This window comes from Temnothorax longispinosus, chromosome 5 (genome assembly GCF_030848805.1).
Source record: "Temnothorax longispinosus isolate EJ_2023e chromosome 5, Tlon_JGU_v1, whole genome shotgun sequence".
Taxonomy (NCBI): Eukaryota; Metazoa; Arthropoda; class Insecta; order Hymenoptera; family Formicidae; genus Temnothorax; species Temnothorax longispinosus.
The window spans coordinates 3,869,134-3,893,286 of NC_092362.1; the positions used below are offsets into that span (position 1 = coordinate 3,869,134).

General features: G+C 38.2%; 2 protein-coding genes across 7 annotated transcripts in view; one reads left to right on the forward strand and one right to left on the reverse strand.

Moving 5' to 3' along the window:
- The first annotated feature begins 65 nt into the window (after nt 1–65).
- LOC139813794 (carboxypeptidase Q-like) lies at nt 66–3,745 on the forward strand. Of its 2 annotated transcripts, none has more exons than XM_071779529.1 (7): nt 66–206; nt 1,432–1,792; nt 1,877–2,027; nt 2,122–2,371; nt 2,440–2,680; nt 2,974–3,156; nt 3,371–3,745. In XM_071779529.1, exons 2-7 carry the CDS (start codon nt 1,452–1,454, stop codon nt 3,639–3,641), a joined length of 1,437 nt encoding a protein of 478 aa, XP_071635630.1. In that variant the 5' UTR covers nt 66–206; nt 1,432–1,451; the 3' UTR covers nt 3,642–3,745. The 2 variants fall into 2 exon arrangements, with proteins under 2 accessions (XP_071635630.1, XP_071635629.1); XM_071779528.1 differs by lacking the exon at nt 66–206 and adding an exon at nt 645–779.
- Nucleotides 3,684–24,153, reverse strand: part of Unc80 (unc80, NALCN channel complex subunit) — a 25,474-nt gene continuing 5,004 nt past the window's right edge. For 2 of the 5 annotated variants that reach the window (XM_071779516.1, XM_071779514.1), the window contains exons 14-51: nt 23,736–23,911; nt 23,480–23,643; nt 23,115–23,260; nt 22,159–22,188; nt 20,755–20,884; nt 20,355–20,549; nt 20,145–20,286; nt 19,581–19,961; nt 19,008–19,446; nt 18,735–18,858; nt 18,461–18,653; nt 18,252–18,393; nt 17,857–17,966; nt 17,537–17,727; nt 17,241–17,456; nt 17,029–17,164; nt 16,679–16,948; nt 16,304–16,564; nt 15,651–16,137; nt 14,788–15,427; nt 14,446–14,626; nt 14,201–14,382; nt 13,478–13,726; nt 13,115–13,388; nt 12,723–13,027; nt 12,184–12,609; nt 11,884–12,102; nt 11,652–11,797; nt 11,243–11,555; nt 10,709–11,029; nt 10,356–10,626; nt 10,080–10,283; nt 9,579–9,929; nt 9,092–9,358; nt 8,797–8,895; nt 6,863–6,985; nt 5,050–5,198; nt 3,684–4,852 (exon numbers count right to left, since the gene is read on the reverse strand). In XM_071779516.1, coding sequence (XP_071635617.1) covers nt 4,256–4,852; nt 5,050–5,198; nt 6,863–6,985; nt 8,797–8,895; nt 9,092–9,358; nt 9,579–9,929; nt 10,080–10,283; nt 10,356–10,626; nt 10,709–11,029; nt 11,243–11,555; nt 11,652–11,797; nt 11,884–12,102; nt 12,184–12,609; nt 12,723–13,027; nt 13,115–13,388; nt 13,478–13,726; nt 14,201–14,382; nt 14,446–14,626; nt 14,788–15,427; nt 15,651–16,137; nt 16,304–16,564; nt 16,679–16,948; nt 17,029–17,164; nt 17,241–17,456; nt 17,537–17,727; nt 17,857–17,966; nt 18,252–18,393; nt 18,461–18,653; nt 18,735–18,858; nt 19,008–19,446; nt 19,581–19,961; nt 20,145–20,286; nt 20,355–20,549; nt 20,755–20,884; nt 22,159–22,188; nt 23,115–23,260; nt 23,480–23,643; nt 23,736–23,911 — 9,250 coding nt within the window. In that variant the 3' untranslated portion in view covers nt 3,684–4,255. Of the gene's footprint in view, nt 4,853–5,049; nt 5,199–6,862; nt 6,986–8,796; nt 8,896–9,088; nt 9,359–9,578; nt 9,930–10,079; nt 10,284–10,355; nt 10,627–10,708; nt 11,030–11,242; nt 11,556–11,651; nt 11,798–11,883; nt 12,103–12,183; nt 12,610–12,722; nt 13,028–13,114; nt 13,389–13,477; nt 13,727–14,200; nt 14,627–14,787; nt 15,428–15,650; nt 16,138–16,303; nt 16,565–16,678; nt 16,949–17,028; nt 17,165–17,240; nt 17,457–17,536; nt 17,728–17,856; nt 17,967–18,251; nt 18,394–18,460; nt 18,654–18,734; nt 18,859–19,007; nt 19,447–19,580; nt 19,962–20,144; nt 20,287–20,354; nt 20,550–20,754; nt 20,885–22,158; nt 22,189–23,114; nt 23,261–23,479; nt 23,644–23,735; nt 23,912–24,153 lie in introns of all 5 variants that reach the window. The other 3 variants (XM_071779515.1, XM_071779513.1, XM_071779512.1) reach the window with 3 other exon arrangements.

Consider the following 24,153-nt stretch of genomic DNA (forward strand, 5'->3'; position numbering starts at 1 on the left):
CTGCACAACTGTGCGTAACCAGCGTAACGGTGCGCTATATGTCATTTACGTTTTACGTGTCTGTTAAACCTCGACTCATAACGAAAACGTGAAGTCACAGTCTGCAGCACAGAACAGGAGGACGTTAGAAAGCAGTCGCTCAAGTGAACGTCGGAGCGGAGGTTGTCGCAACTAGATTGTACATTTGCTAGCGCAGTATTAATAATGTACGTATAAATCAATGTTTTGCGTTTTAAATTGATGGATATTAAGAGGTTTTAATGTGTGTGTGTTCAGTTGCGAAGAAAGGTTCACTAATTATTAAAAAAAAACACACTTTTTCCTTTTCATTCCTGAATAGCTTTGTTATAACCGTAGTCTGATAAAGTAACTCTCCGAACGACAATTTTCTTTATACCACGAATCTATATATCATATATACATGTATATTGATGTAGACCAGTTGTTTAACACCAATTTTTTTTCTTTTGTTAATTTACAATATTTGCATTTATAAATTTTGAATATAATTGTATTAAAATACGTCACTTTCACATATATTTTAAAAACCGTCCCAGAAGTGGACGACTTTACAATCATTAATCATGAAGATAATTCTGAAACCTAATTTATCAACATTTATCATATATTCAACAATTGCTCAGGCAATCGTTAAACCCATCTCGACGTCTGTCAATTAGTACTATTTCAGTACGGGAAGCAAAAACAACCTTCCTCGAATCTCGAAGTGTTTCGTTATAAGTTCGTATTTAACGTACATATTGTGAAAGACATACCTGGTAAGAATATTTTATTGAAAGTTGTGTAAAATAATCGGAAGTAATAAACATTAAAAATATAAATTACAATTTCAAAATTTTAATTTAGATTAAAAATAGATATTTTAAAAATTAGATATTTTCTTTGTTAAATATAAGTTATACGTTGTATTTTTTTAAATAAAAATTTTTATTCTGTCAATACATGTAACGTGTTTGAAAAATTTATGTGTCACGTATTACATAGAGCGTTTTAAATATTTTAATTGTATTTGAAAAGTGTAATTTAAGTAATTATATTCAATATTATATTTCTCTACAACGATAGAATATAATAATATGACGTCGCGAACGAAAACACAAGTCATTGCGCTAGCTATTATTTATATTCAAGTACACTACAACCGAGATTCTTTGATAAACATTTATTGCCAAATCGGCCTGGAATTAATGACTTTCTTCTTGTATTCTAATATCGATCTGTCGAATTAGTTATATCGTGCAATTATTGATTATCGTCCTACTTGGTGTTTATAATTATCGCAATCAGATATCGTAATTGATGAATTAGTGTTGCAACAGATTTTAATATTTAACATGTTCAATGTTTCCATAATAATTCTATAATAAATGTAACTTATATATATAATAATATGCAATATTCGTGGTACAGGAAAACCGGGTTTAGTGATAATGTGTAACACACGAAAGAGCATTATCTTTATATGGCTGTTATGTGTCCAGTCGATGATAATGGCACAACACGCCGAGGACAGCTGTTATCTGTCAACCAGCTTAATTGAAGAGATAGACTCTTATGCGCCGACCGTGCAGAGAATAATCAATGAATGTACTCAAGGCTCTTTCAAAGGAGCTACATGGCAAGATTTGGCGATGTTTGTTGACAAATTTGGCCCACGGTTTACCGGTACCCAAGTTCTTAAAGACTCTATTGATTACGTATTGAACAAATCGATCGCTTTAGGTTTAGATAATGTTCATGGTGAAACGGCCACCGTACCTTGTTGGGTCAGGTACAAATCTTAAAATGGATATTAAAATTAAATAACTTCAAAATAAAAGACAAATGTGATGATCGCAGTAATATGAATATTTAGAGGCTCGGAATCTGCGACTCTTTTGCAACCACGGCTGAAAAATCTGGCGTTATTAGGGCTGGGTTACAGTGTCGGCACTTCGGAAGAAGGCATAACTGCCAACGCTATCGTAGTAAATAGCTTCGCAGAACTTAAGAAAAGGGCGGAAGAGGTAAATTTAACGTATAAAAAATCGAGATATATCATATGCAGCGCACACTTTTGTTCACAATTATATTAAAATAATTTTTAAATGAATTTGTTAGGTTCCCGGAAAAATCGTCGTGTACAATCAAAAGTTTGTCTCGTATGGAGAGACCGTAGAATATAGAAGCTCGGGAGCCGTAAGAGCGGCAGAATTGGGAGCTGTGGCTGCTTTGATCAGATCAGTAACGCCATTTTCATTGTACACCCCGCACACCGGTATGATGAGTTACGCAGAGAACGTTACTAAAATCCCAGCTGCTTGTATAACTGTCGAGGACGCGACTCTTCTGGGTAGAATGGCTGACCGAGGTAACGAATATAATAAAGAAATATTTTGTGAGATCTTCTAACTATAACTAATGCGCGTTACTTTCTAGGTGAAACGATAGTGATAAACTTGAAAATGGAAGCGAAAACATATCCCGATACACAGTCGCGAAACGTTATAGCGGATATCACCGGCTCTAGCGCGCCTGAAAAGGCAGTCGTCGTTTCTGGACACATAGACAGTTGGGATGTTGGAGAAGGCGCGCTGGATGACGGAGGTGGCATTTTCATATCCTGGACCGCATTGAAAGTGCTGAAATATCTCGGCCTCCGGCCGCGAAGAACGATAAGGTAACTTAGCTTATTAAAATATAGCTGGTTGAACTTTGGAACGTCCCGCGTATTTTTTTGTTTATTTTCAATTGGTTTTTTGTTATAATTTTATAGCTTGATATATAAATCTCTTTTTATAATCCTTTTTAATTAAAGCAAATGTTTAATTTTCGCTGTATATATTCGCTCCGAACTTTAACTACATTAAAATATCTCGAAGTATAGATACGATATAATTTAATTGATTATTGATATAAAATTAATTCTTTTTTACAAGCATTTCGTTACATGTCAAATTATTTACATTGCAGAATGATAATGTGGACCGCCGAGGAACTTGGCCTTCTCGGAGCGGAGCAGTACATACGAAATCACACTGCAGAAAATGGAAACATGCAATTCGTGATGGAATCAGATTTCGGTACTTTCGCGCCCATGGGCCTCGAGTTCTCAGGAGACGAGAAGGTCCAGTGTATACTCCAGAGAATAATGCGGTTAGTTCTTTTATCGATTACATCGCTATAATATTTTTACATTTTATTTTCGTCTGATTTGGACCTAGGTATTACTACAATATAAAAATTAATTCTTTATTATAGAGTTATATTATTTGTATTTTTGAAAATTTTTCAAATTTAAGAAAAACGTTTGCTATTCTTATACCACAATATTTTACCAAATAAGCTATAGATTCTTTTATATTTCTAGATTGTTAGCTCCGTTGGGTGACATGAAATTGAAGAGCCCATGCACGGCGCCTGATATATCATTTTGGATTAAAGCTGGCGTACCAGGTGGCGGTCTTTTGAATCGAAATGAAAAATATTTCTATTATCATCATACGAACGCGGACACCATGCTGGCGGAAAATCCGAAAGCACTGGATATGAATACAGCCTTGTTCGCAGCAGTAGCATTCGTTCTAGCAGATATTAGCGTTGATCTACCTCAACGCAATTGCACTGACGTGTCATGTTGAAATCAGTTGATCTATGTATCGATGGATATGTAAATCAAATCGTATATTTATAGAGTGTTTTATTTCAAATATGCCTGTATAATACAATCACAGCATATAAACGATTAGGCCTACTACAATACCTAGTACAATACCTCTAAACTCTTTAAAAGCATCGAAATGCATGTGATCAAACGTGCTAGATTTTACGAATCATTTCCGATTTGATCTCTTTGCATGCTTAACGATTTTTATTAAAAGATCTTTTAAAGACTATTCAAAATATATACTATATACCGGCTACTTCGCAAAAATTCTATAATTAACAGAACGTATGTGTTCCACGCAGCTTAATTATCGGGATATATATGCCTCACATTTAAAGTGTTTGCTATAGAGTAAAATAAATCTGATTAGTATAAAAACATTTTTCGTTCAAATTACGATGGAACACATACGTCTCATTAGTCACGGAGGATTTAAGAGATAAATAGATTCAGACATATTACATAATCCTCCATATATTAATCCCGATATTTAAAAGTTTTAAATTGCCAATTATTTAAAAATTCTTACTTCTCACGTCAATTACATTAAATTATCAGTCTCAATCAAGTGTCAACGGATTTTACGATTTATATTAACGTATCTTCGTCTTGATTTGGAAAGACCATCAACAAGGAATGTTGAGAAGTCGTTCTCTGGCTCGAAGTCAACAGAGCGGTTTTCTCGCCTCCGCTGCCATTAATCGAGCAATCCGGCGAACTGCCGTCGAAGGCTATGTAATTGGTGGTCGTGCTGCTCGTGGATGGCATGTCATTTAGATCCGGCGATGCCAAGGGCGGTGCCTGGCCCGAACGAGCATTGGCACCATCCAGTGACACGATCTGCATACTGTACGACTCACGATATCCGGAAGTACTGGACGTGTCTTCATCCCAGGATACGTCTGACACCTGAGGGTGCACATGCTGGTGATGAAAGTAGTGACAATGGTGATGCTGATGCGCCGCACCATGAAATTGCTGCTGGTCCGCAGGCGCGTTGGAGTTTTTGTCTCCGTCCGATTTCCGAATAGACAAACTTCGCCTGGAACGAATAGACGAGGAATTGGATGGAATGTTAGATGACAGCGGATCCACCGTCGATGACACCTGCATCGTCGCTTTCGGTTGACTCGTTGATTGCTCTGCGATTGCCGTATCCAACGGTTCCAACTTCATCTGCGTCGTCTGAAAGATAGTATTCTATGTCTGCAAGTTACATTCAGAGTTCAATACGCTATAAATAATTAGTTAAGTTATAATTAAAAGTATAAAGGACGACGACAGTGAGGATTGTCGAGAGAAGCTGTATGCAAAACTGAGAAATTCTGTAACGCAGTAATGATGAAGGAAGCACTGAGAAATATATACGTAAATGTCATCACCTCAATGTGACTCTTTCGACTTTTTCTTAAGCGGAAGGTCTTCTTGCTTTGGCCCATAGAACGTTGTAAGCGAGGCCTGTCGGTACGTAATTCTCCGGAGCTGTCTTCGGTCGGACTGCTTGGACTTAGCTGGCCCGTCATCGTCTCCCCTGGCAGGACAGTCGACGATCACACATGTCGCGTCTACCGTCTTATTCACGAATTCTACTCTACGTTCCATCTACTCATGCTCCTCTTTCGAAGTGTATGATTCTCAAGTTTTGTTTCTTAAGTGCGCAGGAAATAATATATATTAACACCCGCGTCCCCGTGCTTGATGTAACATGGTAGTATGTACATCTAGTATAAACGTAAATTCTCTTTCACGATTATAAATATACTCTACTTTGGAATCTTTATACATTTTTTGACTCTCGAGGAATTACATAGAAAAGGAAATTTTAGGGTGCATTCTCTTTTGGAATCGAGTGACATTTAGATCGTTAATTCTGAAACAAAATATTTCGACTTTGATATTTAGTGAGTAAGTATATATATTCATATTTGAGAGATTGAAATCTTTCCATGCTTGTAAAAACACGGATATATAAGTATTAAAAAATGAGACATTAATTTAGAAATTATTATTGTACAGAGAACGTCTTATAAAGATTGACATGATGATGGAGAAATTTTACTGTATGTATAGAATGCGATATCGTATGTACGTTGCATATTAAAAATCGGGGCGTATTAATATTCTTCTAGAAGATATTATAGTATCTGTTACGTGCATGCAAGATTGTATTTGCGAACGAAACAAATTGTTTTATATTGCAAGGCGCTAAAAATCAATTTTACAAGATTACATGTACTTGTGTTACGTATCCGCGCACTAGATATCGGAGGAACAAATATTTGTCAGAAGAGTTGCATGAAAAACCTCTTGCAAACTGACAGAATTAATTAAATGTAAAATAAAAAGAAACAGAAGCGAAGTGCTTATCATGTTACGTGGTAAACGTAAAGTTTGAATGTTTCTACTCTTAAATTATTCCAGAAATATAACTTCTATTTTCTGGAAAAAAATGGTAGCTTATACTGGTTGAAACGTAATGGATGAAACGTAATGCGATGCAAGTAACTAGCTTTAACTATTTTTTTCTTAATAAACTAATTAAATTGAAGCATAACTTGTAAAGTTTAAATGATCAAAACATTATAATTTTTACTTCATGCAATAGCTGCCGTAATTAAATTTACGGAATGTCTAAACTACGAATTTATCTATATGCAATTTAATTTCTACATAATTTTACATGATGAAGAATGATTGTTCTATAATGTTCTATAATGCAGATATATAAAATGAATAACAACCAATACAACTAAAGTAAAAAACAAAAGAAATATTTTCTACAATCTTGCATTTTTCTTAAATTTCTGTTCAAAGCTGTCTGTTCTGCAAGAACGCGGTAATGATATTAGTGAAAAGTAGATTATAGTTTGTGCGATACGTCGACATTACTACAAAAAGCAGGTGAATTAAATAAATTTAATAGAAATCCATTCTGTGAAGTTGTAATTTTAAATCATATTTTCAAAGTCAAACTTTTCACCGATTGATTTGATCACAGCACTTTTAATTCTTGAGAACGAAGACTGAGAAGAGGTCAATCTTCTGGAATAAAAATTTCTGCAAATTTCTTCAATTCATCTATTTTTGCAGTAATATTTAGATACTGTACGATATTGGAAGAAGGAGAGGGAGTCTTCCAAGGGACATATTAATAATATATCGTGTATAAGCTAAAGCGGGGGACTGGGGATTTACCTGATGAGTTTCTAAACTCTACGGAAGAGACAAAGCGCAGCTTTGGCGCCTTTTGGTGAGGTAAGATAGAATGAAGCTTAACATGGTTACGTTCATCGCTAGTAGAAGATGATTGGAATCTATCTGAAACATGCCACATCGAACGTCTAATATGAGGGAAGGGATAACAATTAAGACAGACCACGATATAGTAATCATCGTCGATACGTTGTTCACGATCCGTACATCGTGTCGATGTTGCACACTTCGAGCCTGAGTCTTGGGAACACATCGATTAAGTGTGATGCGATAAAGTGTAATGCCTTAATGATTTTGTCGACGGAAATGAAGCTGCTAAATTTATAGTTAAGACCTTATGAGCGATTCATGATATCTTGTACGAAATTTTGTGTGTTTTCTCGATGTATCTTAAAATTATATGTCATATGAGTCCCGAAGTGACATTGTATCCATACACATATATTGATCTTAATCTTCTAATCAATAAAAATGGTCGCAAATAGTAACGTGATGAAAATTTCAATGAGACAAAGTATTGCACGATATTAACATATGCACGACATAGATACGTGAATTGCTGTAAACACCTGTACGATGTTGCTTCGATTAGAAAAGATATATTAAATATTGACAGATTATGTTGTAAAAAGATTGTTGGAGCAAGCAATAATAGGACGAAAAATTTCAAAGGTTCTCGTGATATCTGAGTAATTAGTTGAAGTATATCCTTCGGGGTAAGAGCAGATTGCTGAAATCAAGTGTATTGATATGGAATTGTTGACACCGATACACATGTTGTCGTCGTGTTAACTGCGAAAACAATTAATGACAGTTAGTTACGTGCTGTCGAGTAAAGGAAGAAAGCGATAGAACATCGAAGCAACTACGCAACGATCAGTAAGGGTACCAACTGTTGGACATTACCATTGTCTAAATACTGCTATGTAATAAATTCCTTATGAGTTTGCGTATAAAACGTGATAAAGGAGACGATAATAAATATCAGTGTTCTAAAAGAAAATACCGCGAAATGAGATTGCGCACTCTACTTTTTAAAAGAGCTCATTATATTATTATATAATAATATTTTCATGCAATTTTACAATCTTTTCCTTGATTTTATGCCATATTTTAATTCCATCACAAATGATGATTAAATCGCTATTTAATCAATGTTTCAACAATCTCGTTTCACGGCGAAAGTGAATTAAGAAGGCAATAAGAAGTGGGCGAAGACCGAGGTAGGCGAGACGCAAGAGACAGGGCGAGCGATCGAGGTATGATCAAAATTACAAAAAAGTGATAAGCGTGAGAGGGGCATACACCAGCAGGATATATATCATAGATCGTGTTAGAATTTGATTGATTTGTAGAATCGGTCCGCTTACCTCCGTTCCCTAGCTAGCAATGGAAGCAACGTAATGATCAATGTGTCAATAATACGACCAGGGAGAGAAAGAGAGAGGCGCGAACGACTTATGCCTTAAAACGACGCCTTAAATGATTAATGCGATTAATCGAGGAATCTTTTCCCGATGGTGGGGCATCGCTATCTCGTCCGAGACGAGAGTAATTCTCGCCCCTAAACGAAAGGAGAACGACTAAACTCTTCAAGTTGCAAGCCTCGCTGTAAAGAGGAAAATGAAGTGAAGACAATTGCGTTCGTTGTGCAAGAACCGCGCGAGAAACCTGCACGAACGTAAAGGAAGAGAATCATCGTTGCTAAGAAAAAGAGACAAATAGAAAAAGAGAGGAGCGACTTGTTGGCAGTGGTCTATAGACAATGGCTCGATCCAACTGTGGTAGCGGTCAGCGATTTTTTCGTACTGCGCGTACGACAATAATGAAACGTATGCGAGAGGCTTGCAGTCGCATCGACCGTAATCGACAGTTCGGGACCTTCTTTATAGGATTTCTCGAAAATGATGGAATACCTGTCGTCGACGGCGGCTGCTCGGCACCAGTTTCCCCGGCGATTGTCTCGCTCACTTCACGCAGAGTGGCAGATCCAGCGCTGGTGCTCGATAAGGATCCTGCAATTATAAGATATTACTACAATTGTTAAAAAAAATACGTGGGAAAAAAGAAGAAAATAGCAATAATACATAATAAATTATACTTGTTAATATATGTGTACTTTTTGAAATTTAATTGTATATTTTAATTATATGTATATGCATGAAAATCTTTATAATAAAAACAGCAGAGGAATCAATAATGTAGTACCACCAATGCGAGTGCCGTTCGGCGGTGCTGTTACTTGAGTGGGATGCGTTGTCTTAACAGTGCTACTCGTGTTGGATTGAGTTGAATGCGATTGAGCTGCTGTGGAATGAGACACTGGTGTCTCAGCGGGCGTACGATTCATGTGAGCTCTCGATCCCAGATCGCCGGTTAGAAGATCCATCAACAGAGACGGCCTCTGAGTACGCGGTTGGCCTTCGGTTATCGGATGCATATCCACCACGCTTCTCTTAGGTTCCGGTTGCATCTCATCTGTACATTAAAATTACAAAGCATTTGATTAAAAAATTCTTAATCAATTTAACTTTTGAGAGTAAATATTTTAATTAATTAAAATTAAACGCGCTTTCAAGTCTGCCATAAAATAATTGGGATCAGCACGACAAAGATAAATGATATAAACGCGAAAAAATTTTTTACCGAAGCTCGTGAATGTCATTGTTAAGTTTCTCAACATTGCTAACACACTAACCGCATCTTCGATTCTCAATTTCCTGCTTTAGGTTCTTTAACTCGTGAATAAGATCCATCAGTAGCGCGCCCCGCGATTTTGGCACGGTTGTACTGCTACCGTTGATCTTCTCGCGTATGATGGTGTGCATATTTCGTTCGTGCTCGGATATCGGCGCTTGTCCGATTTTATAAACGATGAACGGAAGCATTTGAATGTACAATGCTGTGCGGTGCGTCACAATAAATTCTATGAAATTCCAGAGATACGTGGAAGCTTCGTTGCGCTTGTTCAAAAGACGCATCGCGCGTAGAATTATCCGCCATTCCGTTCTCAGCTCGGTTTCAAAACATATCGTCATTATTTTAAGCGCTGGAATCAAACATTCGGGTATTAAGCATATATCGCTCACGAGAGCAACAAATACGTATCATTCACATAACAAATAATTTTATAGAAACCATATATAATAATTTAATTTCTAACTTTTGCAAATATCTGCTTTCTTCACATAAATCTTACCCAGAAATGCGACCTGATACAATGTTAACGATGTTTTCGTCAAAGCCTTCGGATCTCTCGCGGTGAATGTTATACTACCGGTCCTTGTGTCCGTCGGTGGTCTTTGCATCGTCAATGGTATCGGTTTTGCACCCGGCGGCCAAAGTGCGTTCAATACAGTCGTTAGAGCAAATGAGATGTCCGATTGCTTCAGTTTCGGCACGTCTGAAGATATCAATTTAAGATAACATTCGTTCATAATGTCGTTCTCCCAAACGTTGCAATGCATTGTTTTACCTTTTCTCCCAGTTCCAACGCGCAGAAACAATGGTATCAACAAGTTCAGTAGGGCATTCTCCGTGCGAGTTTGAGTAGCGAACATGTTCTGACCACCGAGAACATTTTCCAGGGAATATCCCTCGCCAAAGGATATCACGTGTAGAGCAATCAGACGTAACACCGTCGAGCAAAACTGCGGTGGCGGAAGTGGTACAGGTAGTTTGCTCATTAAAGCAGCTGTGGAAGCCGAAGTTAAATCTTCAGATAGATTGTCGCCGACAATTAAAGCCTAAAAAAATTAACGACAATTAAAATTGAAATCCAAGTAAGTTAAAGTAGATCTGAATAACAGAAGAAATGATTCATGATACCTGACAAGTAGACAGCAACGTCTTTAAATATTGAAAGTGCGCGATGTATGGACTCTTCGACAGAGTTTCGTAAACCCCTCTCAAAAGATCACTGGCAGCGACCCAATCGGTATTCCTTCTGATCGATGGTTTCTTGTGTATCTTACTGAAAGTCTTATCCAATCTCCTGAGAATCAGCGTTAACGCCGGTCTCATTTCGTCGGCCGCCCACTCGGTTGAAGGAAGAATGTCATTCATGTATCGTTTGAGACCACGGCAACCCATAGTGACCGGATCGTATGGAGAAATCTTCAGAAGACTATGAGCGATATCAGCCAGGCGCTAAAAAGTAAAAATTATTTTCTAAACCTTTTACATAAATATCTTCTAATAACAAATATAATCATATTAAGAATAAAAATACAAAAAATCATATTAATCAAAAATAGATAAAATGTTGTTAACACTTTATTATTTATTAAATTCATTGTCGGCAAATAAAGTAAACGCTTGCAAGTATACGCTACGAAGATCAATGAAGAATCGTCAACTTACCACGTGACATTTTGAATCCAGCAACTCGATAGTTTTTCCATCCTGAGACTTCTTATTGAGCTCTGCCAAACGAGCGGAACAACGAGCTACAAAATCTCCGACCATATTTAATAAGGTGTCGCGGGGTCTTCTAAACTCGTTCTTATGAAAATCCTCGTCTCGATCGTAAAAATGTCGAGCTTTCGAGTGTTCCATGTACTTCGTGTGAGTGTCGTCTTCGAAATCGAAACCCGGTGAATACGGACCTTTACCATAATTCCTTTGACTGGAGCCTTTATGTTCGGGACTTGATTTTTGCGGACCGTTATAATATCTACGAGAATTAACGAGGTATTGATTTTATTAAGTGGTATTAGGAAAGAAGCGAAAAATTGTAAGAGAAGCAAATTGTGACGAATTTAATTCATACTTTGTCAAAGCTTCGGAATTGTTGACTAATGTCCTAACTGCAATCGCTAACTGATTTATTATCTCTTTCTCTGTTTTGCCTTCTTTATTGTACGTGGGTAGTTGGATTTGCTGAACGTAGCACGGCAGTATCGCTTCTAATATTGTCTATAAAAAAGGCAGTGTACATCACACACTTGATAAAATAAAAATTAACGGCAACGTAAAATAGCAACATTACGCGGATATCTTACCAGCATTTGTTGGCCTCTGATCGAGTCAGGTGCGTAAGCTATTACCATCACGCAGAGAGATATACAATCGAGTACGTCGACCATTTCGTTTTCATCGTGATAACAAAAGTCTATCGCTTTCAAAGGCTTCTCTTCTTTCACTAATTCTCCTATATTGAGTGGATCCGGCGACGGAGTTTCCAAACTTAATAATAAGTTAAACAGGCACGTAGCTGGAACCTTTAACAAAATCGCAATCAATATTATTTTCCAGAAATATTTGAATATATATTTTTTATTTATCGATAAAAGAAAGCGAACCTTATGAGCCTCGCCATGGACGCTTATCATATCCGTATCTAATATAGTAGAGACACTGCCAAACATCTGTAGAATGAAGGGTTTACGGTTCATGAGATAAAATTGCTTGACGGCATATTCAACGGTGGTCGTCACGAGCTTGTTCGTCTGATGCGTTGAGTATAGTTGCAGTAAGGTCGGCATGATCAACAAGTAACCGTTTGTCGAGAAGATATTTTTGAAATTATGCGCTGCGTTTATGTAGGTCGCAATGACATAGCGTAGAATGCAGGAATCCTCGCTGTGAATAATCACGGCGCCATTCAGGACGTTCAAAAAGAGATGTATATCACCGGAATACGCGAAATTGCCGGCCATGGCCTCGAACATGCGCGCGATCAGCCTCACCCACATAAATTTATGCATCACATCCAACCCAAGAAGTTCCTAAAGAAGAAAATTTCAAATTTATTTATAAGATATAACGTATATTATTTCGAACGATCTAACATATAAATTTTTAGATCGGCATCGTGAATAAAAGGCTTAGATATACATACTCTTCCAATTTCGCCACCTTTGTAGAGATCCAAGTCTGCTTCTAGCGCTTTTCGCGGGAACGACGGTAGCTTCATGAGCTCTTCGTGAAGAAACACAACTCTTTGTACTACCATATCGACATTCTTCAGGATCGCCCAGGTCAATAGCACCTTTCCTATTTCTACGAATTTATGCACCAGTTCCTGGCGTTGCAACGCATTGAACGCATCCTCCGGTTTCATGTGAACGAGTTCGATTTGTGGGAATTGAGATCTCTTAAAGAAATAATAGTCTCTAACATACGATGATGGATTGTGTATTTGATCTGCAAATTGATGAAAAATTTTAGCTACATCAGCAGAATAAAATATTATTGCACAGTAAAGATTGTTAAATAAAATAAGGAACTCACGCGTCTTGTAATCCACGAGGAAATACTCGTGATGCTTTGTTTCTTCGACGCCGAAAAAGTCCAAGGACTCTCGAAGTATCTGACAAAATTGCGTGTCCTCCGCAACCGGAAACTGCGAGGGTATTTCTCCGGCGTCAGGATCCTGTGGGCCGTGAACGATGATTTTTTTCGCTGACGGAACATTCGCCGTAAGTAGGATCGACGCATCGCACTGTTCCTTCCGCAGGATTTGCTTTAGATCTTTAAACATAATGCCGTGTACACTGTGCACCACCTAACATCAGAAAATCATCGTTGGCAATTCTGTATAATGAATAAATAAAGTTTGTAAATAAGATAATTGAAAGAAGGCATATATTTTACCATCCACAGGATTGACAACGCGGTGCCAATTAATTTTTGGCCCTCCTCGTGCGGAGTGCGCACGTAAAACATAACATATCCAATAATATAATTGTACAGCGCGAACGCAGCCTGTTGCGGCAATTTCGGCACAAATCTGATAAGATGTCTTAAAATCTTGAACATCAACTCTTGCTTCTCTCTTGTGAGACGCTCCAGCACGTATCGAAGAAACAAAGCGCTATCTTCCACCAAACAACTCCAGATTACCTGATATATAAAATAAATCAACATTATTCCCTGAATCCCTGATGGAAAAATGTCTCAAAATTGTTCATATTATTAACCAGAATTTCTATGACAATTTTTTAAAACTTTCTTAGAATTTTTCAGATTTTTTAATACAAATTAGAACGTTTTTCAGAAAAAACTCAGATAAAATAATAATAAAGTATTTCAGATTTTTGCCACCCACACATCTTTGTAGAAATCTGAATAAATATAACAAAACCCGCACAATTTATCAGAAAAATAGGTATTCATACATACAGATACTGAAATATTTCGAAAATCCTCATCCAATTATTTCTGAAAGTATCTGAGAAATTTTACATATTTTTTTTAGAACTTTATGAATCTAAAATATGAGAAGTTCTTAGAAAATTTCTGAGAAAATATGAGAATTTTGTTCACCAGGGTTGAATGACACAATATGTAAAATAGCTCACAAATTTACTTCATTACCTGATATGCCACTTCGTATACCGCGTTTCCATCGTCAGAAACTGCTGGATCGTCCAAGAGATTAATAATTTGAACGATCGCTGAACACAGTGATGACGGAAACAACGAGAGAGCTGACTGGGCGTGATGAGTTTGAGTATTCCTTGGAACAGTATCAGCTGCGTCTTCGTCCCCTACATTACCTTCATTAAAAAAGGAGAGAAATATTGCAAGAAATGCATAGAGAAAATGAATTGTATACATACCTTCATCGTGATCATCTCCTACTGGGCTCGGTTCGTAAGCGGCTTGTACGGTAATCGGTATCGTCGTAATTAGAAAATTTTCTCTCTCTTCCCGCTTCTTATCGTCCTGTGCCTGAAGAGCCTTCGTGATCAGTTCGGTCTGTTGTTTTTTCCGCGTCTTCGTCGCGGTCACCAAAGATCTCTAAAATAAACAAATTCCGTAGATAGTCCATTAACCGTTGAAAATGTGAAATTACCTAACCCAACCATTTAATAATTTTTTTTATAATTTAAATAAAAATAATATGTGTTTATCGGCTCGTATCGGCCTGAATGCCCTCGTTTAGATATTTATTCACTCACATGATGTTCCTGATTGATAGTGACCTCCTCCACTTTGGTTTTGACCTGGGGCATCCAGGGCGGATCGACCACCGGTAAAGATTCAATTCCGATCTTCGGTGACGGCAAAGTGAATTCTATTCCTGGCGGAGGTACTTTGAAAGTTAAGTGAGCCGCCTCCTCCATCCGCGGCCACACTTGGTATCGTAATTTCCACAGAACTTGAAATCGCAAAATTGCGTTGATGCGCACACTAGTGTTGTTATGTTGAAGACCCTTGTGCATCAGATCGCTCGCCTGGTTTGGTGCCCGTACGGCTGATACTATAAAAAGTGCCGCGGCTGATGCGGCGACTTCTTGATTGGATTCTAATAAGAGCTCCCACGCAACAGGCAGCACTTCCACGAACAAATCTTCCGTCATGACGACCGCCCCTTTGATTAAAGTAGCCAAAGGTGCGTGAAAAGCATCTTTCACTTGAGTCCTTATGTATTTCAAGACCGGTGGTGGCTCTTTATCTTTCTCCTCCTCAACAGTATACTTTGTTGTGACCCTTCTCAAGGATTCCTTGCCTCTTTCAGAATCCTGATCTACGAGATCTTTCGAGGAATCCCTTTGAGTTGATCGGCCGGATTGAGAACCATCCAGATTTTTTTCTATCCTGTAGAAATATCCATTAAATTTGCATCAGATATAATTTGGAAAAAGATAGTTATTTATGTATAAATTTTGAATTGCGGATTTTTACAATCACATATCTGTATATCGACAAGAATACTTAATAAGTTGCTAATATTCTATTAATTTTAGAAAATATTTATTTAATATTTTATAAGTTAAATACTTATTCAATTAACAAATAGCTTTTTAAAAATTTGTATTACTTGTACTTGCGTCCCACGCTGTCTTTCCTTCGAATAGGCGACACCTGCGTGCTAGTTTGGTCAGATACTTTGCGGCTGCGTTTGTCCTTTTTGTCGTCCTTCTTATCAGTGTCAATGTCCAACAAACCCGTACCGTTCAGTATACCAAATTCCTCCCCATAGATCTTCTTCACCGATTTTATTAATCTGCTGCTAGCTCGCATTTGTCGTCGATGGCAGAAGGGATGGCAAAAGTTCTGATGAGAGCAGTAAAAATTGAAGGAATTGGCGAATTGCACGAGCACCTTCATCCACGGGAAATTCTTATTGGTTTCGTCGGTCTCGTTGCTGTCGCTCGGACTCTCCGGTGGTTGATCGTCGCTGAGAATACCTGGCGATTCATCGCCACTGACCTCGCCGCCGGCACCGGGTTCGGATGTGTCGCTTCTGTCAGAGAGCGAGCTCACTTTCCTCTTGGATTGAATCGAATCGGCCCGTTTAACCGTATCTATAAATGGAACGCAATATTATTACTTAACGTATAATTATCAATGTTAACAAAATTAATTCTGCAACGATATTAAGAGTAATTTAGATAGAATTAATTGTGCCATCTTTTACAGGGACTTATTAATATTTACATTATTTTCGATTTGTTCTCAGATTTCACTTACATGCTTCGCACTCCGTATCCTTGCCCTCTTTAGTATTGCGACGAAGTTTAAGGCTTCTTTTCTTAAACGAACCAGTTGCAGCGCTGGCAGTACTGCGACGAAGGAGGAATGGTCTACTTTGAGGATGCACTGCCTGCATCCTCTTCGCTTTCTCCTTTTCGATATTCTGGGCTTCCTCACCTTGAATCGTAACATTCGATTTGCTGCTTCCCTCAGACTCATTATCAGGTTCGTAGAGGACAAAACTGATTTTGCGCTCCGCTATGGAATAAATTTATATTTTTGCCGGTCAAATACTTCGTGGGCCCCTCTTCGAAACAAGGTGATTTTATTTAGAATAACGCGCTCGTCAATCACTTATTGTTCTAGACTGACCGACAACTTCGCGATCGCCGGCTATAGATTGAAGACTCTGCGCGGATGCCTGTGAATGGCCCATGGATGACAAAGCCACGCTCCATCGTCGATTTGCTTCTCGACTGTACATTCTTTCCCAAGGCGGATGACGTTCCTTCGTCAACAGTTTGCTCGACTTCGGTAGAGTTTGGTAAGTCTCTCTCAGAAACGCCGTCACTTCCAGTAGCAGAACGCAAGCGACGAGACGTAACGCGAAGGGACATTGGGATCCATAATTATTTATGCTAGCTGAAAGTTATTAAATTTTAATTACGTTCTATCTGGACTGCTGAATTGATCTTCTGATATCTTGAGCACAGGAGTATTACCGTCATCAAGAAAATCTTCCTCCTCATCTTCCAGAATCAACTCTCTCTGTTTGCTTTCATCGGATACTATGCTGGTTACCTGCTCCATATTTTGCTTATCCTCGGTCAAGAATTCTTCCAAACGTGCCCCTATAGCCTGTTTTAATAAGAATCTCGTATTTTATTTTGTCCAAAAATTCTTTCAATGAAGACGAAATGTCAATCAGAAGTACCTCTGCCCATTGATAAAATAATTTTCCCGCGGTGCGTTGTAATATATGAACGCGTCTAAGTGCAGTGGAGGCGTTCCGACTGTTTATCGGCACCGACGGTCGAAACATGGGAAAATTGTGTTTCATCCATGCGGGCCAGTGGCCTTTGTTGCACTGATGCACTAAATGTGCGCATTCCAGGATCAGGCAAGCGCGAGATACTACCGGCGCGTATGGCTGTAATCGCATAGTTAAATACTTAATTTCTATTGCGCTTCGCAAAAATATGAAATGTAAGAATACAAGGTAATTATTACAAGGTCCAGAAGCGACGCCATCAGATGAGGATCGGGAACAGAGCCTGGCTGGCAGGTCTCCAGGAGAAAGGAGAATCGTAACATTCCTTCAAATACCGCGGTGCGAGGTACCAATCTTCTCTCCTTCAGTACAACAAATTCGGATTCTCTGCAAGCCTCGCCGAGCTCCATGGAATTCTTTCGACTGAAATCTAATCGGAAACAGATCCATACGACGGTGAATGAATATTCGCGGTTTTTTGGCAAAGAAATAATTTACACGTGATGGTATACACAAAAAAATTGATTTGTATGAAATTCAAGTATAAATCCATTCTTACAGTTTCCGGGCGTCTCTTCCATGCTTTCTTTCTTCTTGCTCTTTCCAAAACCGATCTTATTCAACTGATCTTCCATCCGACGTTTCGCCTTTTGCAGAGTTATACCAACCCTAGAAAACAATCGCGCGCATTTCAATACATAATTTATTATACTACTCTACAGGTGCGCGCTACCGCGCGCGCTATGATTAAATAGCACATTGCATTCGCGAATTTACTTGCTTAATCCTCTTACACACAAATTGCGTCCAAACGCAAGCGGCAGTCTCGAAACGGCATCGCGGAAAAGACACAACAATGAACTTTTTATGCCTTTTTTAAAAAGGGATTCTTTATTTTTCAAAATAATGGGGTAATTTATATAGGCGAGCTAGCGTTTTAAATAGACGATTTACCCGCGACCAGTCCGGGACGCGCTGCGATGATGACCGTAATGGAAGCTGGGTTGCCTAACAAAGCTGCCGTCTGTGGGCGACTCGCTACTTTCATGGCTATCGGTAGAATCGGTCCGACTGTACTCCTTCCGGAACCAGTTAACTAAAACCGATCGAATTGATTCAATATAATGGCTCACAGTGTGCTGCAAATGATTCGCGCCGCTCACCGATACCGCCAATTTGAAATCGCGTCGATTTCCGCGGTCCCAGAGAAGGCTCGCCGATACCTAAATTGCGTTCGCTCTGCCTGGGTGTCAATACGTGATGTTTCTTGCGCAGATTACCCAACGGGCTTTGACTAATCTTCACGTTGTCCTCGCTCAATTCTGTCTCGAGGAGACTCTGCAAGTTCGATCCCGCCTACCAAGTTAACCATTTTAATACCATACAGAATGATAGACAACAGGGTAATTATTGTGCGACCATTATTATTATATTTACAGCGCAAGTGGATGATGTGCTCCTTTTCTTAAAGAGGAATTTTCGCGTGCCTCTGTCGTCAACGGTGAAACACGTGTCTCCTCCAATGTCCGCGTGTTCCTCTAAATCCGATTGATGCATATGTCTGTGAAGTTAATAAATACGTAAAAAGACCGCGAGAGAGTTTTTAAAAAGCGTTTATTCGCTTCTCAGCAAATTATAATAAAGATTATATTGTTTTTTTAACACAAAATCATGTAACTATTATTAAAACCTTCGTATTTATCCACAAACCTTATGACACGTGTTGTCTGCATGTTGCTGTTACATCGTTTATTCGGTCGATCCGCGGAGTCTAGGATTCCACTTAAAGCCACCCGTCGGAAAATGCCACCGTGCGCCTCCTTGACGTATGTCATCAACTGTCGCACGTCGCAGTAGAGGCTGATGTTCTCTTGCGCCTTCAACTGCTTCGTGGAACCGATGAGACGCGTGACCAAGACCTTGAAGACGCAGGTCATGATCTGTCCCTCGATACCGCGCGTCCCGTAACCACCGGCATTGTACGACGTCGCGACGCCGCTCGCTGTTCCGATGACGTTGCCACCGCTTCCGCTCGAGGTACCGACTCCGCTTCCACCGGTTCCAGCACCAATCGTGCCGGCGCCGAAGTTCGTCGCGTATCCACTTTGGGTGGCCACGTCGGGCGATTTTCCCGACATTCTTTTCTGATCTAAGAAGATGATGAAAAGCGAGAGAATAAGTCTTCTGCATTAACACAAAATTAAAAATCTGTTTTCCTTTGTATAGAACGGAGTTATCTCTATGTCACGCACAACGTATTTAATTCGTATTTAATTTACTCACTAAGCGGTGACAACAATGAACTCGGATCGACGCAGTATCCGACATACGCGTGAAAGAAGTCCAAGATCTCCGTCAGCGGTTGCTCTCGCATCATCGTTCGTAGGAATCGCGAGAATTGACGGGAACTCGCGCGATGCAGTTTTGTCAGGATAGTCTGGCCCTGGGAGCGACAGATATCAGCCTGAGGCCCGCGCACCCCGTCCAAGCAACCGTGCGGGCAGCCTAGATGCCTCAACACTCTGATCACGCAATTCATGAGAAGATTGTGAGCGGTCGGCTTGTCCTTGCCGCTCGAATCGTATCTATGTTCCTGATGTAATTCTGTTGGCGAATCCTGTTTCTTCCCCGTTTCCGATTTATTGTCGATCCCCGTACCGGATCCTACACAAGAAATATAATCGATTGACTTCAAAATGAACGTGATTACAAATTAAAAGGTCTTTTATTTTATCCTTGTTGTTAAAAAAGAACACAAAAAATAAATTATTTAAAGATATAAAATTGCTACTAAAATGCTATTGCATTCTTAATATTATAATTATCTGATTAATCTAATTTCATTGCCTGCGTTACTGCCGACGGCTTCCTCTCGAAGGCAATGCTTCATCACCCCCATGTCCATCAAGAGTTCCATCAAGTTCAGCATAATCTCGCAGACTCGCGGCGTGCAGGTGGTGTTATCTCGCAAAGCAACGAAGTGTATCGCCTAGACATGACAAAATGCGCGTGAAAAATTCAAAGAACTGAGAAGACGCAATCATATTTTGCAATTACCTTCAAGACGACTTGAAGATCAACATCACCCTCCTTGGTGATGTAACACGCGGAGCCCGGAGCTTCCGGCACCTCGTCGCTCATGTAAGTGATGTTAGAGTCCGTCTGGGACCTCGTGAGACTAGGTTTTCTCTCGGAACACAAACGACCTGGGCCTTGGACGCTGATAACATCTAATTGACTGTCGATGGATCCCTGAAGAGGAAATAGCCAAGTGCTCAACAAATATAAAAACAGTAGTTATTATAATAATAATTTCAAGAATAATTAGCAACAATCATGCTATTAATTAAATTGTATCCTGTACACATGGGATAGGAAAGAAATCAATTTGAAAACACCGTTCTGACTTTATGTTATCGTGCGATCGTACTTCGCAGAAAATGGCAGGTTTCTTTACCTGACGCTTCATGTAATCGGGGGATGGAGTTGGCGTGTGTTCCGTGACGGTGATAATAGGGTTCGGCGCGGTGTAGGATTGACTGTAAAACCGACTCTGTTTTCTCTCGATGCGAGTATCGCCGAGGTACCTATAAAACAGCATGGGTCAGAAAATCCAATTTGATTTGTGTTGTTTCGAATATCCTCATGCTATTTGCCAAAGTGAGCCCTAGTCAAGCACTATGATCTCGTCTCTATGATCTCGATCTACGATCGTGCGCCTGCGATTCCGTCGACACATGCACGATGATTTTTAACGACTTTTCAACGTTGCCCATACGGTAACGAGTACAAGTCTTACAGATTAAAAATTATTATATGTAATTAAAACAAGAAATATATTTAAAAATTTTCAAATAGATGAAGCAACAAGAAAACTCCAGTCATAGAAAATAACATAAATATTAAAATCTAACACTTATGTTAGTACATGTACTAACATAAGTGTTAAAGTTGATTAAATTTTTGTAGAAGATGGATTAATATTAATAGATATTTGTTTTTATCTTTTGTGTGTGTGTGTAAGTATACTTGAAACAAATCTTAAAATACTAAACTGTTACACATTTTAAAATGTTATATCAATTCATTTGAATAAATTAGAAGAGACGAGACCAGACTTTTATTTGTTTATTAAGAAACAAAAAATATATTAATTCTCGTAACAGCAATTTAAATTAAAAGATCAAAGGGCAACGTTATTCGATTTCTAATGTATCTCGTTATACGACATGCACAAATATGTAAAACATGAGGATGTTTCTACAATGTAATCTTCTTATTTATATATCTATTACAGGACTATGCTGGAATATAAAGCAATAGATTAAAAGCAATATAAGGGGGAAGTTATTAACTTTGATAATTGATTTTAATTAGTGCATGATATAATTTTAATGTAGTGTAGTACACATTATGTACATGTAATTAAAATAATGATGTCATAAACAAAAAGTCATTGATTTCGGAAATTAAAAAATCATTATTACATACGTATTATATACGTATTTATCTGTATACATATATTAAAAGGATTAAAAGAGAGAGAATGAGAAAGGGAGAGATTTTGTGTACAGAATCAACAAAACAAAAATTATTATTAAATTATTATTAAAACTGTTACGTAACAGAAATAATTATTAAAAAATTATTGTGGATAAGATTTGTCAGTAATATACGGAGCGGGTTTGGTGATGTGCCTCGTGTGCCTTCATGGGTTCTTGCCGATGTGCCGATGCGACTGAATTTCGGTGTGTTTATTAAGGAGTAAAAGTGCGCCCTACCGAAAGCAGGAAGCTCGTAAAAGAAGCGTGTGAACCGAGCTGCAGTACGAAACTTCCTCCGAATGACGTTGATGACTTACCCTCCCGCGGTCAGCTCGTTAATCAAGCAGCTGAGCACGAGTTCGGGGTGAAAGGGCGAACGAGAGAGAGAAAAGAGACACACACAGAGAAAGTCCATTACGCATAAGTATAACGATAGGCTTATCGATATTTAAGCGCTGGATTAATTGTCGGAGAACATGAGCTACATTCTTAGACCATATATCAAGCTAATTTTAATACGTAGCACAAATTGCTTCAATTAAGGCACATTGGTACTGTTTTAGCAAAAAAAAAAAATATATATACTGGACTGTGTTTAATCCTAAAAAATTACTCTATAAATACGGGGGAGTTATAAATAAATCTAAATGTATGCATTATTCGCCCGATTTATGGTCGAAAATATTGTTCGAGATAGTCAATGTTGGATCAAATTTTTATAAAATTTTGTATTTAAATTTTCATAATAAATATAATAACGATTGTGAAATACATATATCAAAATTCAATCGTGATATTCGATTACAAAAATAGCATAAAAAATTTTTGAAATATTTTGCACACAAATAAGTATTTATATATCATCCAACATTGATTCTCCTCTATACTCTTGCTGTAAATTCTTGCTCTAAACGTTCGTCTCTTATTGCAGTCTAAGCACTACATCCCTCTTGGCTATTATTGTTATCACACAAGATATAGATATAATTAACTTCTTAAACTAGCCTACAAAAATATATGCGCGCGTAAATACACGACGTATAGTTGTCTCAAGTTTATTCAGAACTAAAAATGCACAAAATTATGCAAAACCTTTATTTGCAGTAAATTAAAAAAGTAATACGTAAGTTACGTATTACGTAAGTTAGAATAACGACGAAACGCCTGTATTTACGTGCAAACGAAAACGATCAAAAGTAATAAAGAAAGAAAAATAATGTAATGTCGAAGTTCTTTATTGTTATCTTTCTCCGATGAAGTTAACAGCGCCTACCTTAAACTCGGCATACTCTTCCCTTTGATTAGATTTGTAGGATGCTTCATGTAATCGATGTCCTTCGCCTCAAAAATCTTTGAACTGGCCGAGGTTCGTCTCGAGGTCAAATGATCTTCTCCGGTATCAAGACTTGTATGACGTTCCTAGAAATTGATGTTAGAAATGAATAATTAATACAGTATACAGTATATTAACAATAGATCTTTTAACTTTTAGATAAGAATTTAAAGAGACAATCTACAGATAAGAACCATATAAAAAATTTATGGATAGATTTGATTATAATTTATACAGATATATAAGATAAAAGTATTATATTTTTCTATTACTAATAATACCAAGAAACTGAAACAATCACTTACCTGCTCGAACAACATCTTGGGTTCATCCTGGCCAATTTTCTCAAGTGCCTTCTCCGATTTCGAGAGAAGTTTTGTTTCCACAAAGACCTTGAGATCGGCCATCTTCATGCGCTTCTTCGTTTTCTCGCTGGCACGTCTGGTATGTCGCGATTCGCTTTCGTGGGCTTCGCGTACAATTCTAAAAATGTGACCAAGTCTACACAGAAGAAGAAAAAGGATCTATTTTGAGATGGCAAAAATCATCACGAATACGTACTCGCTACCAAAGAAGTGTCGCGCGGGTCGGGCACCTCTATTAAGTCCTTCGATACGTCCTTCTTTTTACTCTCGGGGCTCTGATAAATCGAGACTTCGATTTTCGGTATGGGCAAGGAATTGCTCCGGCGACGCGGCATCTGTTGCACTGAGGTTTCTTCATTGATTCTTCGTAGCCTACGATACAGAACCATATATTCGTCAAAATAACTGTTACATTTTTTTAGATGTTTATTTTATAAATATGGGTAATTATCTTAATATAGCGACGTCTAAGAAGACCTAAACGTAGACGAATTATTTTAGAGTCCTTATCTATATCTTTACATTTGTCGAAATCCTTTTTATATTAATATTTATATTAAATACTCCGTGTGTATTAAAATTGTTGGAACATCAAGCGTTCACAAAGTAACATT